This window comes from Gadus macrocephalus, chromosome 15 (assembly GCF_031168955.1).
Source record: "Gadus macrocephalus chromosome 15, ASM3116895v1".
In the NCBI taxonomy this organism is placed as follows: Eukaryota; Metazoa; Chordata; class Actinopteri; order Gadiformes; family Gadidae; genus Gadus; species Gadus macrocephalus.
The window spans coordinates 7,591,252-7,606,838 of record NC_082396.1 but is presented as its reverse complement, the minus strand read 5'-3'; the positions used below and the strand labels follow the sequence as shown (position 1 = coordinate 7,606,838).

The 15,587-nt window shown below is 49.7% G+C and overlaps 2 protein-coding genes across 14 annotated transcripts in view; one reads left to right on the top strand and one right to left on the bottom strand.

Moving 5' to 3' along the window:
* LOC132473206 (mitogen-activated protein kinase kinase kinase kinase 3-like) overlaps positions 1-2,416 on the top strand; it is a 30,296-nt gene extending 27,880 nt beyond the window's left edge. For all 13 annotated transcript variants that reach the window (XM_060073230.1, XM_060073222.1, XM_060073227.1 and 10 more), the window contains one exon: positions 306-2,416. In XM_060073230.1, the coding sequence (XP_059929213.1) occupies positions 306-393 (88 nt within the window). In that variant the 3' untranslated portion in view covers positions 394-2,416. The remainder of the gene's footprint in view (positions 1-305) is intronic.
* Positions 1,351-15,337, bottom strand: arhgef33 (Rho guanine nucleotide exchange factor (GEF) 33). Its single transcript, XM_060073856.1, has 17 exons — positions 14,944-15,337; positions 12,476-12,549; positions 11,216-11,380; positions 10,750-10,853; positions 10,403-10,539; positions 9,789-9,977; positions 8,636-8,762; positions 8,103-8,235; positions 7,284-7,388; positions 6,894-6,980; positions 6,582-6,694; positions 6,189-6,251; positions 5,789-5,982; positions 5,285-5,703; positions 3,479-3,667; positions 3,254-3,396; positions 1,351-2,938 (listed from the first exon to the last, which is right to left on the bottom strand). The coding sequence occupies exons 1-17, from the start codon at positions 15,041-15,043 to the stop codon at positions 2,848-2,850; spliced, it is 2,433 nt and encodes an 810-aa protein (XP_059929839.1). The 5' UTR covers positions 15,044-15,337; the 3' UTR covers positions 1,351-2,847.
* Positions 15,338-15,587: the final 250 nt, after the last annotated feature.

Here is a 15,587-nt window from a genome sequence, read left to right as displayed (position 1 = left end):
GTTCTCTCTCTGTTCCCTCTCTGTTCCCTCTCTGTTCCCGGTTCCGTTTCCCTCTCTGTTCCCGGTTCCGGTTCCTTTTCTTTTCCCTCTCTGGTCCCTCTCTGTTCCCTCTCTGTTCCCTCTCTGGTCCCTCTCTGGTCCCTCTCTGGTCCCTCTCTGTTCCCTCTCTGTTCCCGGTTCCCTCTCCTCTGAACAAGCTCTCTGACGGTGTTGAAGGTCTGTCCTCTGAGTGTCGGTGGTGGAGGCTGGGGGGCAGCACTGGGATGTAAACCTGTGTGTGTGTGTGTGTGTGTGTGTGTGTGTAGGGTGGTGGTGTTGGAGAGCCGGCCGACAGACAACCCCACGGCCCACAGCAATCTCTACATCCTTGCCGGCCACGAGAACAGCTACTGACGCACACACACACTAACACACTCACAGACAAACACTCTCTCACACACACACACAACCCCCCCGGGGGCCTGAGGAGCAGCTGGCGGCGTGAACGGACGGTCCGAGGCAGGATGAACTCAGTCCACCCTCCTGCAAGGCATCCTGGGAAATCATCCTCTGCTTTACGACCCTGCAAAGCATCCTGGGAAACCAAGTCCACCATCAAAGCTATTTCTGCTAAGGCTACCGCTAGCGCTGCTACGGCTAATACAATTACTGCTACTGCTTGCGCTCCACAGACGTTCCCTGCTCCTCTTTCATTCCTCCTCCTCTCCACCGGTGGGTCCCTCGGAGCCTCCTGCTAGCCGCCGCGCCGCGCTAACCCGACCTATTTAATGGATGTGAATAGATACCAGATAAGGAACACTAAGTAACTCTGGAGATAGTCGCCTTCTCTCCAGCGCTGACAGACAGACAGACAGGTAGGCTGACAGGCAGACAGGTAGGCTGACAGGCAGACAGGTAGGCTGACAGGCAGACAGGTAGTCTGACAGACAGACAGACAGACAGGCTGACAGACTGACAGGGGGACAGACAGGCAGACGGACCGACCGGGGGGGCCATCACTTCCGGATTCAGGCAGTGCTTCTCTTTGCCATGGTAACGGGTAGGCTGTGATGTGATGCGATGCTCAAGATCCTGATGCAACGTGATGTCATCAAGTGATGTTGTGCAGCTCATGGTCTGGCTGGGCCAACAGGAAGTAAGCACTGATTGGTCATCTTCACTTTGCATGCGTCACTGTTGTCAATCCATATGTGGCCATTGTTACCTCCTGGTTTGCGTCATGGCGGCCGACAGGATGTGTGTGTGTGTGTATATGTGTGTGTGTGTATATGTGTGTGTGTGTGTGTGATTGTGTGTGTGGGGGTATTTATGTGAAACATCATGAGCAACACTTTTATTTTTTAATCACCATTTTAATACTTCGCCTCGCGTCAGATTTTATGTTTTTTTAAGACATTGGAACGACTGCTGGTCACACGTAAAGTGGTGAGGAGCAAATGTTGTCTATATAATATATGAAGAGGTGTGTATGCACAGGATGCTGTGTGTGTGTGTGTGTGTGGACGAGGAAGGTGTGTGTCTGCCCTTGGCCTGCTGGGAGCGCCCCTGATAGGTGGAAAACCAGACCTCTGTCCCCAGAAGGACGTTGGGTCGAGGACCAACTACTGAGGTGGAGTAAAGTGTGTAAACCCACTGTCAGTGTGGGTTTACACCCCCTTCCCCCCCCCCCCTGTCAGCGTGGGGTTGTGGTTTAACACCCCCTCTGTCTGATACCCGATCACACAAACTCCCGTCACTAGACGTCCTTTCTTTGCTGGAGGTGTGACCTGGACTAAATGGTCTCCACATCTCTGACCTGTCAACCAGTAGTAGTAGCTGGTTAACCAGATAACTAGTCATCTGACCCACATGGCTTATTCGCTGGTTAGCCAGGTAACTAGTCATCGGACCCACATGCTCGTTAACCAGGTAACTTGCCATTTGACCTCCAAGGCATGTTTACTGCTAAACGTTAAACAGCTAACTAACCATGTGGGTCACATCGCTAGTGCCTCGTTAACCAATTAATGAGCCAAATGGGTCACATGGCTTATTAACAGATAATGAGCTAGACAAAGTGCTCATTCTGCCTTGCTTAACCCCAGAGCCTGCGTGTGTTAATACTACAGTACAGACCGCAGCACTACTCAGCTCTATCCTCAAAACACTATCCAATGTTTTTATGATGTCATAACTCTCCGATGTTTTCATGTCATAACACTCTCCCGATCTTTTCATGATGTCATAACACTCTTCCGGTGTTTTAATGACGTCATAACGCTCTCCCGATGTATTAATGTTGCGATGCACACATTCTAATCTGTACATAGTGTAAAATAAAATCTGTTGGTTTTACATATTGTATAATTGCCTATATTTTGTTTGGGACGTGTAACCGACGGCAACGCTAACACATTAAAGAGGAAACTAAGAACAAGTCTCGTCCTTCTTACTCAGACAACCTTCCTGTTAACTCAACGTCATTGTTTATTCTGCATATAAAACAGTCTTTGGTACAGAAGTCATTTATTGTGAATAGGCAAAGAAAGGTTTTCCCTGCAACAATAAGCATAAATATTGAATAAGTATACTTGATGTTGTATTTAGCATTCGTTCAGAGTTGAAGCGCTCTCTGGATTCTGACCTCAGTCTGCTATTAACAATTGGAAATGATCGGAGCAGAGAGACAGTCCGATTAAAAGCATACGATATTCAAAAAGAACGCAGTGATTGGAGTCGCAGTACCGTGTTCCACTGGCTAACCACCAGGGGTCGGTATAAACAGACCATTGATAGCAAAGAAAAGTGGAGTTAACAGGATGGTGGTACAGGAAATAAAACATTGTGTGTGTGTGTGTGTGTGTGCGTTCACACTGCAGTACCCCGGACCGCCTCCAGGGGTCCCGGTCTCTGGTCCTGATCGCTGGTTTCACTCTTCTCCTTCTTTTCCTCCGCACTTCTAGAGAGACAGACAGGCAGGTAGGTAGACAAACATGCAGGCAGACAGACCGATGGGCAGACCGACAGAGAAACAGACAGACAGGCAGGCAGACCGACATGCCTGTCATTCATTTCATGGTATTTATGGCATGAATACATGAGGATCTTGTGTTTATATCATGATATTGATATGAATACATGAGGATCATGTGTTCATATCATGGTATTGATATGAATACATGAGGATCATGTGTTCATATCATGATATTGATATGAATACATGAGGATCATGTGTTCATATCATGGTATTGATGAACACATGAGGATCTCCTACCTCTTCTTGAAGAGCCTCTTGAAGGAGCTTCTGAAGCCTCCTTTCTCCTGCTTCCTTCCCCGCTCACTCAGAGGGGTGTGGCTTATCTCCTCAGCCCCGCCTCTCCACCGGGGCTCCTCCCCCCACGCCTGGCCCGCGGGGTCCTGGGGGTCAGGGGTCAGACTGTCTGGGGGTCTTGGCCGTGGAGATGTATGATACTAGACGATGTAGTTGGTGTGTATGTACCTGGGGGATGCTGATGTGTAGTTCGGGCTCCAGGGAGTGGGGGCTGCTCCCCAGGTGGACCGGGCCCCTGCGTGTTGGGGTGGGACACCCCTTGCTGCTGCCCTGTCTCTCCAGCGCCCTCCGGTGGCCGTGGTCGGGACCGGCGTCCACACAGCTCACCGTGCTGTCCAGCTGCAGGCCGTTCAGAGACTGACGGAGACACCGTTATCACACCGCTATCACACCGCTATCACACCACTATCACTCCACTATCACACCGCTATCACTCCACTATCACACCGCTATCACTCCACTATCACTCCACTATCACTCCACTATCACACCGCTATCACTCCACTATCACTCCACTATCACTCCACTATCACACCGCTATCACTCCACTATCACACCGCTATCACTCCACTATCACTCCACTATCACTCCACTATCACACCGCTATCACTCCACTATCACTCCACTATCACTCCACTATCACACCGCTATCACTCCACTATCACACCGCTATCACTCCACTATCACACCGCTATCACTCCACTATCACTCCTCTATCACTCCACTATCACACCGCTATCACTCCACTATCACACCGCTATCACTCCACTATCACTCCACTATCACTCCACTATCACACCGCTATCACTCCACTATCACACCGCTATCACTCCACTATCACACCGCTATCACTCCACTATCACACCGCTATCACTCCACTATCACACCGTTATCACACCACTATCACTCCACTATCACACCGCTATCACACCGTTATCACACCGCTATCACACCACTATCACAACGCTATCACTCCACTATCACTCCACTATCACACCACTATCACTCCACTATCACACCGCTATCACTCCACTATCACTCCTCTATCACTCCACTATCACACCGCTATCACTCCACTATCACACCGCTATCACTCCACTATCACACCGCTATCACACCGCTATCACACCGCTATCACTCCACTATCACTCCACTATCACTCCACTATCACACCGTTATCACACCACTATCACACCGCTATCACACCACTATCACAACGCTATCACTCCACTATCACTCCACTATCACACCACTATCACTCCACTATCACACCACTATCACTCCACTATCACTCCACTATCACACCGCTATCACACCGTTATCACACCACTATCACACCGCTATCACACCACTATCACAACGCTATCACTCCACTATCACTCCACTATCACACCACTATCACTCCACTATCACTCCACTATCACTCCACTATCACACCACTATCACACCACTATCACTCCACTATCACACCGCTATCACAACGCTATCACTCCACTATCACACCACTATCACTCCACTATCACACCACTATCACTCCACTATCACACCACTATCACTCCACTATCACTCCACTATCACTCCACTATCACACCACTATCACTCCACTATCACACCGCTATCACACCACTATCACACCACTATCACTCCACTATCACACCACTATCACTCCACTATCACACCACTATCACTCCTCTATCACTCCACTATCACACCACTATCACACCGCTATCACACCGTTATCACACCCCTATCACACCACTATCACACCGCTATCACACCGTTATCACAACGCTATCACTCCACTATCACTCCACTATCACACCACTATCACTCCTCTATCACTCCGCTATCACTCCACTATCACTCCACTATCACTCCACTATCACACCACTATCACTCCGCTATCACTCCACTACCACACCACTATCACTCCACTATCACTCGCCTCCCCAGAGAATCCTATCCTGGCCTCACCTTGCTCTTCCTCTGGCCGGCCTGCAGGGGGCGCTGGGGGCTGTGCCGCCTCAGGACGGCCTCGTCTGGGGACACGCAGCCCCGGGGAGAGGCCCTGGGGCGGCCCCCCCCGTAGGCCTCGCGGGGCGTGGGCACGTTGGCCGCCAGCGCCCGGCGGGGGGCCGAGGAGGTGCGGGGACACCTGACGAAGGCGATGTCGATGGAGGAGGAGGAGGAGGAGCCGGAGGAGCAGCGGTCCAACAGCGAGCCGTCGTGCAGCGAGTCGCCGTCCCCCCCGCAGACCCCGCCCCCCTCGGGGGGGTCCCCGGGCAGAAGGAACTCCCCCAGGGCCTGGGCCAGCGCAGAGCCCGCCGCCCCCGGTTGGGGGTCCGGGCGGGGCTTACATGGCCCGCCGTGGCTCTCCGGGATGCTGCGTAACCCTGGAGACGGTTGCTGGCGTTAGATGGGGCGGGGTGGGCGGACTCTGATGGGGTCTCGTGGGGGGGGGGGGGGGGGGGTACGGACCTGTGGGCTTGGCGGTCCGGGGTTCCGGGTCCGGGCTGAAGTAGGGCAGGGGGCCGCAGCGGTCCCGGGGGTACCGGTCCGGGTCCCGGCCCCAGTCCTGGTCGTCCTGGTAGTCCTGGTAGGGGGTCCTGGTCCGGGACTGGATCTGCTCCAGGAGCCTCTGCTTACTGCGCTTCACCTGGGTCACATGGTCTCTAGAGAAGGGGAGAGAGGGAGGGAGGGAGGGAGGAGAGAAGGAAAGAATTTACTTTTACGGTTTAATGGCAATAATTGCTAGGCGCTAAAGGTTATTATTATAGTGGGAGGAGCTAGGCGCTACAGGTTAGCATCATAGTGGGAGGAGCTAGGTGCTACAGATTAGCATCAAAGTGGGAGGAGCTAGGCGCTACAGGTTACCCACATCATTGAGCTGCTCAGGGGACTCAGGGAGCCACACTCAGTGAACATATGCTTCATGGAGGACCTAAAGGAGGACACAGAGAACATGTAAGGAGGGGTTCAACAGTACAGGGACAGGTCATTAAGGAGCAGATAGGGGTTAGACAGTACAGAGACAGGTCATTGAGGTGCAGGTAGGGGTTAGACAGTACAGAGACAGGTCATTGAGGTGCAGGTAGGGGTTAGACAGTACAGAGACAGGTCATGGAGGAGGTAGGGGTTAGATGGTACAGAGACAGGTCATGGAGGAGGTAGGGGTTAGACAGTACAGAGACAGGTCATGGAGCAGGTAGGGGTTAGACAGTACAGAGACAGGTCATTGAGGAGCAGGGAGGGTTAGACAGTTCAGTGAGACCTGTTGGCCCCCAGCAGGTCCTGGTTCTGGGCGGTGAAGGACCTGAACTGCTGGATGGAGACGAGGAGCAGGAAGTAGTCTGGGTGGTCCACCTCCGTCTGCCTCAGCAGAGCCTAGACACACAGACACACACACACACACACACACACATAGAGATAAATAAACACTATGTGTTTGTGTGTATGTGTGTGTATACCTGTAGCAGCAGTTTGTGTGTGTGTGTGTGTGTGTGTGTAATTCTAGCAGCATGGAGTACTGTGTGTGTGTGTGTGTACTGTGCATATGTGTGTGTGCGTGTGTGTGCGTGTGTACCTGTAGTAGCAGGGTGTATTGGGGAATCCTCTGCACCGGTTGGATCAGCAGCGACTGGAGTGATGGCCGCGACTCGTCTCCCTCACACTGACCAATCACAGCCCGGGGAGGACGGCCAATCACAGCCCGGGGAGGACGGCCAATCACAGCCCGGGGTAGGACGGCCAATCACAGCCAGGGGGAGGAGGGCCAATCACAGCCAAGGGGGACGGCCAATCACAGCCCGGGGGAGAATGGCCAATCACAGCCAGGGGCAGGAGGGCCAATCAGAGGAGACCAGGAGGGACGCAAGCTTGTTAACATTAATAACGGTACAGACGGTCTGACCCACCCTGGAGGTCAAAGGTGGACCTGTTGCTCCCAGGTCATGTGACAGGTCATGTGACGTACCTCCAGCAGCGCGGCGGTGTGAGCGCTGGCGGTCAGCAGGCCGACCAGCGCCAGGCAGTCCGGGAGCTCCTTCAGGTAGGACAGGTAGAGGTCCAGGAAGTCACTCTGGGGTCACAGGTCACACAGGTCATAACGCTGATCCTCTCCCCTGATTGGCTGAGGAGTAGGAGCCCTCTAGCTCCTCCATGGTGATGAACATGTTATCATCACATGTTGTCATCGCATGTTATATCACATGTTATATACCATTCCTACAACATGTTATCAACACATTTTGCATCACATTTTGTCATCACATCTCTCCGACGCTCCCTCTCCGCCCTGTGTTTACAGATCACCATGGTTACAGATCCCCATGTTTACACAGGGTTCCCGCGGATCCTTAAAAAGTCTTAAATTCATACATTGAAAAATAAGGCCTTAAATAGCATTAAAAAGTCTTAAATCCATCTTTCAAAAGTCTTAAAAATGTTTACACATGGTAAGTAGGATTTTATGATTGTAATTAGTCTCAAATCTAAAAAAGAATCGTTAACATTTTTTATATATGTATAAAATAGCAGTAATGTTGCGCAATCACGAGAGCGGAACTAACAAAACATTTGTTTTGCGGCCGTGACTCAGATGCACGTCGTTCAGGTGCGCAAGAGGTCTTTTTTGTTTCTGTCCAAAAAGCCTACAGATTTTTCCACTAGTGTTTATTGTGTCGTTGGTGTTAAATTTCCTTTCAAGTGGCATTAAAAAAGTCTCAAATGTAACTTTCATTAAGCTGTAGGAACCATGTTACAGATCACCGTGGTTACAGATCACCATGGTTACCTCTTTGCTGGTGAGCTTCATGAACACGTCCCCCATGATGCCTTGCCACTGGCTCTTCAGCACCCTCTCCTGGAGCGTGTGGAGGAGGTGGAGGTGCTGCTGGATCAGGAACCGCAGGGAGCTGGGGAACACACTGGGGGAGAGAGGGGGAGACGGAGAGGGGGAGAGGGGGGGAGGGGGAGAGAGAGAGGAGGGGGAGAGAGAGAGGAGGGGGGAGAGAGGGGGGGAGGGGGGAGAGAGAGGTAGAGGGGGGAGAGAGAGGAGGGGGAGAAAGGGATAGGGGGGAGAGGGGGAGAGGGATCAGGCAGGCTGAAGGAAGGTGCGCCGTGCGTGCATGCGTGCGTGCGTGTGTGCGGTGCGTGCGTGTGTACGTGCGTGCGTGCGTGCGTGCGTGCGTGCGTGTGCGGTGCGTGCGTGCGTGCGTGTGCGGTGCGTGCGTGTGTACGTGCGTGCGTGCGTGCGTGCGTGCGTGCGTGCGTGCGTGTGCGGTGCGTGCGTGTGTACGTGCGTGCGTGCGTGCGCGGGCGTCTCACCGCTGGTCCTTGGGGCCCGGGGCCTCGGAGCCGTTGAAGGAGATGTTGGCCTTCAGCAGGAGGCTGAGGTACGAGACGTAGACGCGCTCCGACTCCAGCAGCTCCAGAGACGCACGCTGCCTGCTGTCTGCAACACACAGTACACACAGTGATACACACACAGTACGCAGTACACACAAAGCACACACACAGTACACACAGTGATACACACACAGTACAGTATGCACATAGCACACACACAGTACACACAATTATACACACACAGTACACACATAGCACACACACAGTACACACAATTACACACACACACACACACACACACACAATACACATACAGTACACAGTACAACCATAGCACACACATAGTACACACAATTATACACACACACACACAGTACACAGTACACACATAGCACACGCATAGTACACACAATTATACACACACACACACAATACACACAGAGTACACAGTACACACACAGTACACACACAGTACACACACTAAACACAGCACACACCGAGTACACGCAATAATAAAACACACAGTAAACACATCAGGGGAGGTAGTGCTAGTACTCTTACTGGTACTGGTATGAGGTAGCACTGGTATGAGGTAGTATTGGTACAGGTATGAGGTAGTACTGGTATGAGGTAGTGTTGGTACTGGTATGAAGTAGTACTGTTAGTGGTATGAGGTAGTATTGGTGCTGGTTTGAGGTAGTACAGGTACTGGAATGAGGTAATACTGGTACAGGTATGAGGTAGTACTGGTACCGGTATTTGGTATTTGGTACTACTGGTACTGGTATGAGGTACCATGGTACTGGTATGAGGTAGCACTGGTATGAGGTAGCAGTGGTTTGAGGTAGTACTGGTACTGGTATGAGGTAGTACTGGTACTGGTATGAGGTAGTACTGGTATGAGGTACCATGGTACTGGTATGAGGTAGTACTGGTACTATGAGGTAGCATTGGTACTGGTATTAGATAGTACTGGTATGAGGTAACATGGTCCTGGTATGAGGTAGTACTCGTACTGGTATGAGGTAGTATTTGTACTGGAATGAGGTAGTACTGGTATGAGGTAGTACTTGTACTGGTATCAGGTAGTACTGGTACTGGTATGAGGTAGGCTAGGCACTGGTTCTCTTACTGGTGTCGTGGCCTAGTGGCTCCGCCTCCTCTCTGCCGTTCCTCTCTCTCCTCGCTCTCTGGAAGCCGGCCTCTGCACCCGCTATTATACATAATATACTACTGTTATACACACATAAACTACTGTAATACACACATATACTACTGTAATACACATATACTACTGTAATACACATATATACTACTGTAAAACACATATACTACTGTAATACACATATACTACTGTAATACACATATACTACTGTAATGCACATATATATTACTGTAATACACATATATATTACTGTAATACACATATATAGAGAGATCTCAATCATGGGATATTAGTCTTCTCCTCACACTAAATCCCGCCAAAAAGTGTCATCTTGTTTATGTTTGTAGCGTTCACATATAGTATATACTAAAACAATAATTCACCTCGGCTCTGTGAATAGGGGGGAATAGCCCCCTCGACCTTCTGTCTCCGGGGCTATTCCCCACTATTCACTTCACCTTCAGCTAATAATCTTTCAATATTGTAAATAAGATATATATGAAATCCATAATATGTATATATGATATCTATAATATATATATATGTATAGCATATCTATAGCATAGATCCATGTACTCAGCAGGTGGACTGACTCTGAGTGCTTCTGTTGCTGTGATTTGTCAAACTGGAGAAGTAGTGTTGGATGACGTTGAGCTCTGATTGGCTGGTCAAACTGCTATGTCCCTCCCCCGACAGCAGGTCCCCCTTAGAGCTCTTCCTGTTGCAGAGCCAATCACAGACCAGGATACAAAAATCATCTCACGTGATTAATCACACATTCACTCATACTGTTACTGTGTGTGTACGTGTGTGTGTGTGTGTGTGTGTGTGTGTGTGTGTGTGTGTGTGTGTGTGTGTGTGTGTGTGTGTGTGTGTGTGTGTGTGTGTGTGTGTGTGTGTGTGTGTGTGTGTGTGTTTGTGTGAGGACCTCTTGGGGGCCAGGTGTGTGAGGAGCAGCTCCATCTTCCTCTGCACCTCCCTCTGACTGCAGGAGACTTCCCTCACCTGGAGCACAGCGCCACCTAGCTCCTCCTAGACACACACGCACACACACACACACACACACACACACACACACACACACACACACACACACACACACACACACACACACACACACACACAGACACAGAAACACACAGACACACACACAGACATTTGTATATTTATATTTGTATAAAGTTATGTACTTATGTATATATAAGCACCTTGAAGGTGCTCAGGGAGATAAAGACACATGTATAGTTCTATATATATAATGTATTTATAGTTCTATATATTAGTAATATATTGATGTATGTATCGCAATATATATTATGTATATAATGTATATAGTGTATGTATAGTTATACTGTATATATATAACTATGTATAATGTATATGTTTGTCTTTACCTTGAAGGCGCTCACGGTGGTCTTCAGGTCACTCATCTCCTGCTGGACGTCCAGGAGGTCCGCCCGCAGCCCCTCCTCCTGGCTCTGGGTCCTCTGGCGCAGCTCAGACAGCTCCACCAGGGCACAGTGGAGCCCCTCGCGCAGCTGCACCACCAGGCCCTGCAGCTGCGCCGTGGGGACAGTCGGTCACTAATGACCACGGTGTGACCGGGACACGCCCTTCAGATAACCAGAGAGGACGCCCACACGCTCACAATGCTGTGTGTGTGTCTCTCTCCTTCTCTCTCTCCCTCTCTCTCGCTCTCTCTCTGTCATGTGAAAGCCATCAGGCAAAGTTTCTCTTCTCATAACTGAATCAAAGGTCTGTCCTTTCTGCTTGAACTAGGACCTCACTAGTCCACACATTGAGATGACCTATATCAGTGTAGTCTCTCTCTCTCTCTCTCTCTCTCTCTCTCTCTCTCTCTCTCTCTCTCTCTCTCTCCAGACAGTAAGACAGTTTTTATTTATGTAAGTTTGTGTAAAGTTGTCTCTGGCCATGTCTCTCTTGAATAACTGGTTTTATCTAAATTAAACCTTACTTGTTAAATAAAGATACGCATACAAATGTATGTGTATATATACAGGGTGCAATTTGTTTGGAGGGACGGGAGGTAAAATTTAGGGGTTGATTAAATGTTTAATGTATTTTTAGTTTGCATTTAAAATGAATGTTCAACTGTTTGAAATGTAGGCTAATAGGGCATACCATTAACTTAAACAATTTTTTCAGGATTAAAAGAAAACAAAAACATCCCCCCTCTGTTTTTTTTACAAATCTCACTCTGTATATATATATATATATATCTGAGGTGGTAAATTAAATATATTATATAATAAACCTTAGGAATTTAAAACACAGCTGTGATCTTTGTGGACACTATTCCCTTTACTGGCAGGATCACATGTCACTGATCACAAATACCAATATGAAGAAAAGAAGCTTCTTCTCCATGTCTTTAACTCATATCACTGTCTAACCCCTACCAGCTCCCTTGATGAACTGTCTCTGTACTGTCCAACCCCTTCCTGGTCCTTAATAACCTGTCTCTATGCTGTCTAACCCCTAACTGGTCCTCAATGACCTGTATCTGTACTGTGTAACCCCTACCTGCTCCTTAATGACCTGTCTCAGTACTGTCTAACCCCTACCGCCTCCTTAGTGAACCGTCTCAGTTCTTTTTAACCCCCACCTACTGTCTGTAGCCACTGTATGGTTACCTGAATGATCTCTAACCTGGAGTCCTCCTCCTCTTCCTCCTCATCCTCCTCTTCCTCCTCTTCCTCCTGGTAATCTAGAGAACAGGAGAGATAAACACACACACACACACACACACACACACACACACACACACACACACACACACGTTGTAGTTATAAGGTAAGTTAGTTCAACAATATTACGTGTTAAACCAGGGGACTAGTTAAACCAGGGTATGGGTTAAACCATTTGACAGGTTAAACCAGGGGAGAGGAGCTGGTTAAACCATGTGACTGGTTAAACCATGTTACTGGTTAAACCAGGGGACTGGTTAAACCATGTGAGGCATTAAACCATGCTACTGGTTAAACCATGTGAGGCGTTAAACCATGTTACTGGTTAAACCAGGGGACAGGTTAAACCATGTGACTGGTTAAACCATGTTACTGGTTAAACCAGGGGACTGGTTAAACCATGTGAGGCATTAAACCATGCGACTGGTTAAACCATGTGAGGCGTTAAACCATGTTACTGGTTAAACCAGGGGACAGGTTAAACCATGTGACTGGTTAAACCATGTTACTGGTTAAACCAGGGGACTGGTTAAACCATGTTAGTGGTTAAACCAGGGGAGAGGAGCCGGTTAAACCAGGGGGGGGAGCCGACTGCAGCTTGTCCTCCTCAACCAGACAGTCGGCCGTTGTCCGCAGGGAGGGGCCAGAGGTCGCCGTGTGACATCATCAGATCTCATCGCAAATGTCAGCCAGTCATATTTTAACATTTATCTTTTATGGACAACCACAGCAGGCGTACGTCCAGAGGAAGAACACAACTCCCCAAAACTCGCCAGTATCCCTTTGAAACCATGTGAGTGATGTCCTCCCTATCTGCTACCAGTAAATACTTGATATCTAGGATACACCTGGCTCTTTAGGGTTAGACCATCCATCCCTGCTGCCTCGTGGAGACCCCCGTATCAGAGCTCAGGGTAAAGACCCCGACACACAGTAGAGACGTAACTGCTCTCTCCAGCCCTCTGGAGATCACAGCCTGACGACAGAACCACGCAGCAGATACAGACGGCATCAGGAGCGTGTGATCTTGTGATGTTTACAGATGTTGATGTAGTCCAGCTGTAGAACAGTGACCAGCTGTAGACCAGTGACCAGCTGTAGACCAGTGACCAGCTGTAGACCAGTGACCAGCTGTAGACCAGTGACCAGCTGTTCTACAGCTGTAGACCAGCTGTAGACCAGCTGTAGACCAGCTGTAGACCAGCGGTAGACCAGCTGTAGACCAGCGGTAGACCAGCTGTAGTCCAGCGGTAGACCAGCGGTAGACCAGCTGTAGACCAGCTGTAGACCAGCGGTAGACCGGTGACCAGCTGAAGACCAGCTGTAGACCAGCGGTAGACCAGCTGTAGACCAGCGGTAGACCGGTGACCAGCTGTAGACCAGCTGTAGACCAGCTGTAGACCAGCGGTAGACCAGCTGTAGTCCAGCGGTAGACCAGCGGTAGACCAGCTGTAGACCAGCTGTAGACCGGTGACCAGCTGTAGACCAGTGACCAGCTGTAGACCAGTGACCAGCTGTAGACCAGCTGTAGACCCCGTCCTGGGTCCCCTCCCCATCAGTCTGTTAAGTCGTTACCACGGCGCCGTGGGGCCATCACCACCACCTCACGTCAGGTGACTGAGCTGGAGGGGTACTCCCCCCCTCCTCCTCCCTCCTCCTTCTCCTTCCTCCTCTTCCTCCTCCTTCCTCCTCCTCCTCATCTACCTTCCTCCTCCTTCCTCCTCCTCCTTCCTCCTCCTCCACCTTCCACCGCCCCAGCACCAACAGTTTGATATGAAGGTGGATTTATTTTAGAGGAGGAAGTCGAAAAGACGTTTAAAATGTTTAGTGGATAGAGATATGAGAGCTGAAGAGGCTCCTAAACGCATAATTTAGAGGCTTCAAGGAGAGGCTTCAGTTAGAGGCTTCATAGAGGCTTCAGTAAGAGGCTTCAGTTAGAGGCTTCAGTTAGAGGCTTCATAGAGGCTTCAGTAAGAGGCTTCAGTAAGAAGCTTCATAGAGGCTTCAGTAAGAGGCTTCAGTAAGGGGCTTCAGTAAGAGGCTTCAGTAAGAGGCTTCATAGAGGCTTCAGTAAGAGGCTTCAGTAAGGGGCTTCAGTTAGAGGCTTCAGTAAGAGGCTTCAGTAAGAGGCTTTAGTTAGAGGCTTCATTAAGAGGGTTCATTAAGAGGCTTCAGTAAGAGGCTTCATAGAGGCTTCAGTTAGAGGCTTCAGTAAGAGGCTTCAGTAAGAGGCTTCAGTAAGAGGCTTCAGTTAGAGGCTTCAGTAAGGGGCTTCAGTCAGAGGCTTCAGTCAGAGGCTTCAGTCAGAGGCTATGTTAGAGGCCCAGACGGTCCTGGATCAACAGCCTGTAACAGACCTAACGACTAACAGGAGTTTGATTCTAAAGACGTTGCGGTACAGAGATGTGTCTTACCTGGTTCTTCTGTTCTGCCTTCCACCCTCTCCTCCACCCTGGTCTCCTCTGTATCCTCCACCCTGGTCTCTTCCATGTACTCCACCATGTTCCCCTCCATTACTCGCTCTCCACTCACCTCCTCTTCTACTCTTTATCCTCTGTTTCTCTGACCAGATCAGAGCGTCTCTCTCTCTCTCTCTCTCTCTCTCTCTCTCTCTCTCTCTCTCTCTCTCTTGAACACACACACACACACACACACACACACACACACACACACACACACACACACACACACACACACACACACACACACACACACACACACACACACACACACACACACACACACACACACACAGACTATCTGATGTTCAGCATCTCTCTTCCTCTCATGTGAGCCCTGTGATTCCATGTCTGCACATAAAGACGCCTTGTCTTCAGAGAGAGAGAGAGAGAGAGAGAGAGAGAGAGAGAGAGAGAGAGAGAGAGAGAGAGGGGGGGAGAGAGAGAGAAATAAAGAAAGAAAGAGGGGGAGAGAGAAAGAGAGAGAGAGCAATAATGAGAGAAGAGGCAAAGATCTTGTGAATGAATTTGACAGAAACAATGAGACGCCCACCATTAACTTTAGAAAAAACTACATCCAACATGTGCAACATGTAGGG

Coding starts and splice junctions, on each gene's coding strand:
- arhgef33 (XM_060073856.1), bottom strand. CDS start 15,043: ATGGAGGGGAACATGGTGGAGTACATGGAAGAGACCAGGGTGGAGGAT. Junction 6,981..7,283: donor ACACCGCCGCGCTGCTGGAG/GTACGTCACATG, acceptor GTGATTGGTCAG/TGTGAGGGAGACGAGTCGCG. Junction 5,983..6,188: donor CCCCTGAGCAGCTCAATGAT/GTGGGTAACCTG, acceptor CCCCTTCTCTAG/AGACCATGTGACCCAGGTGA.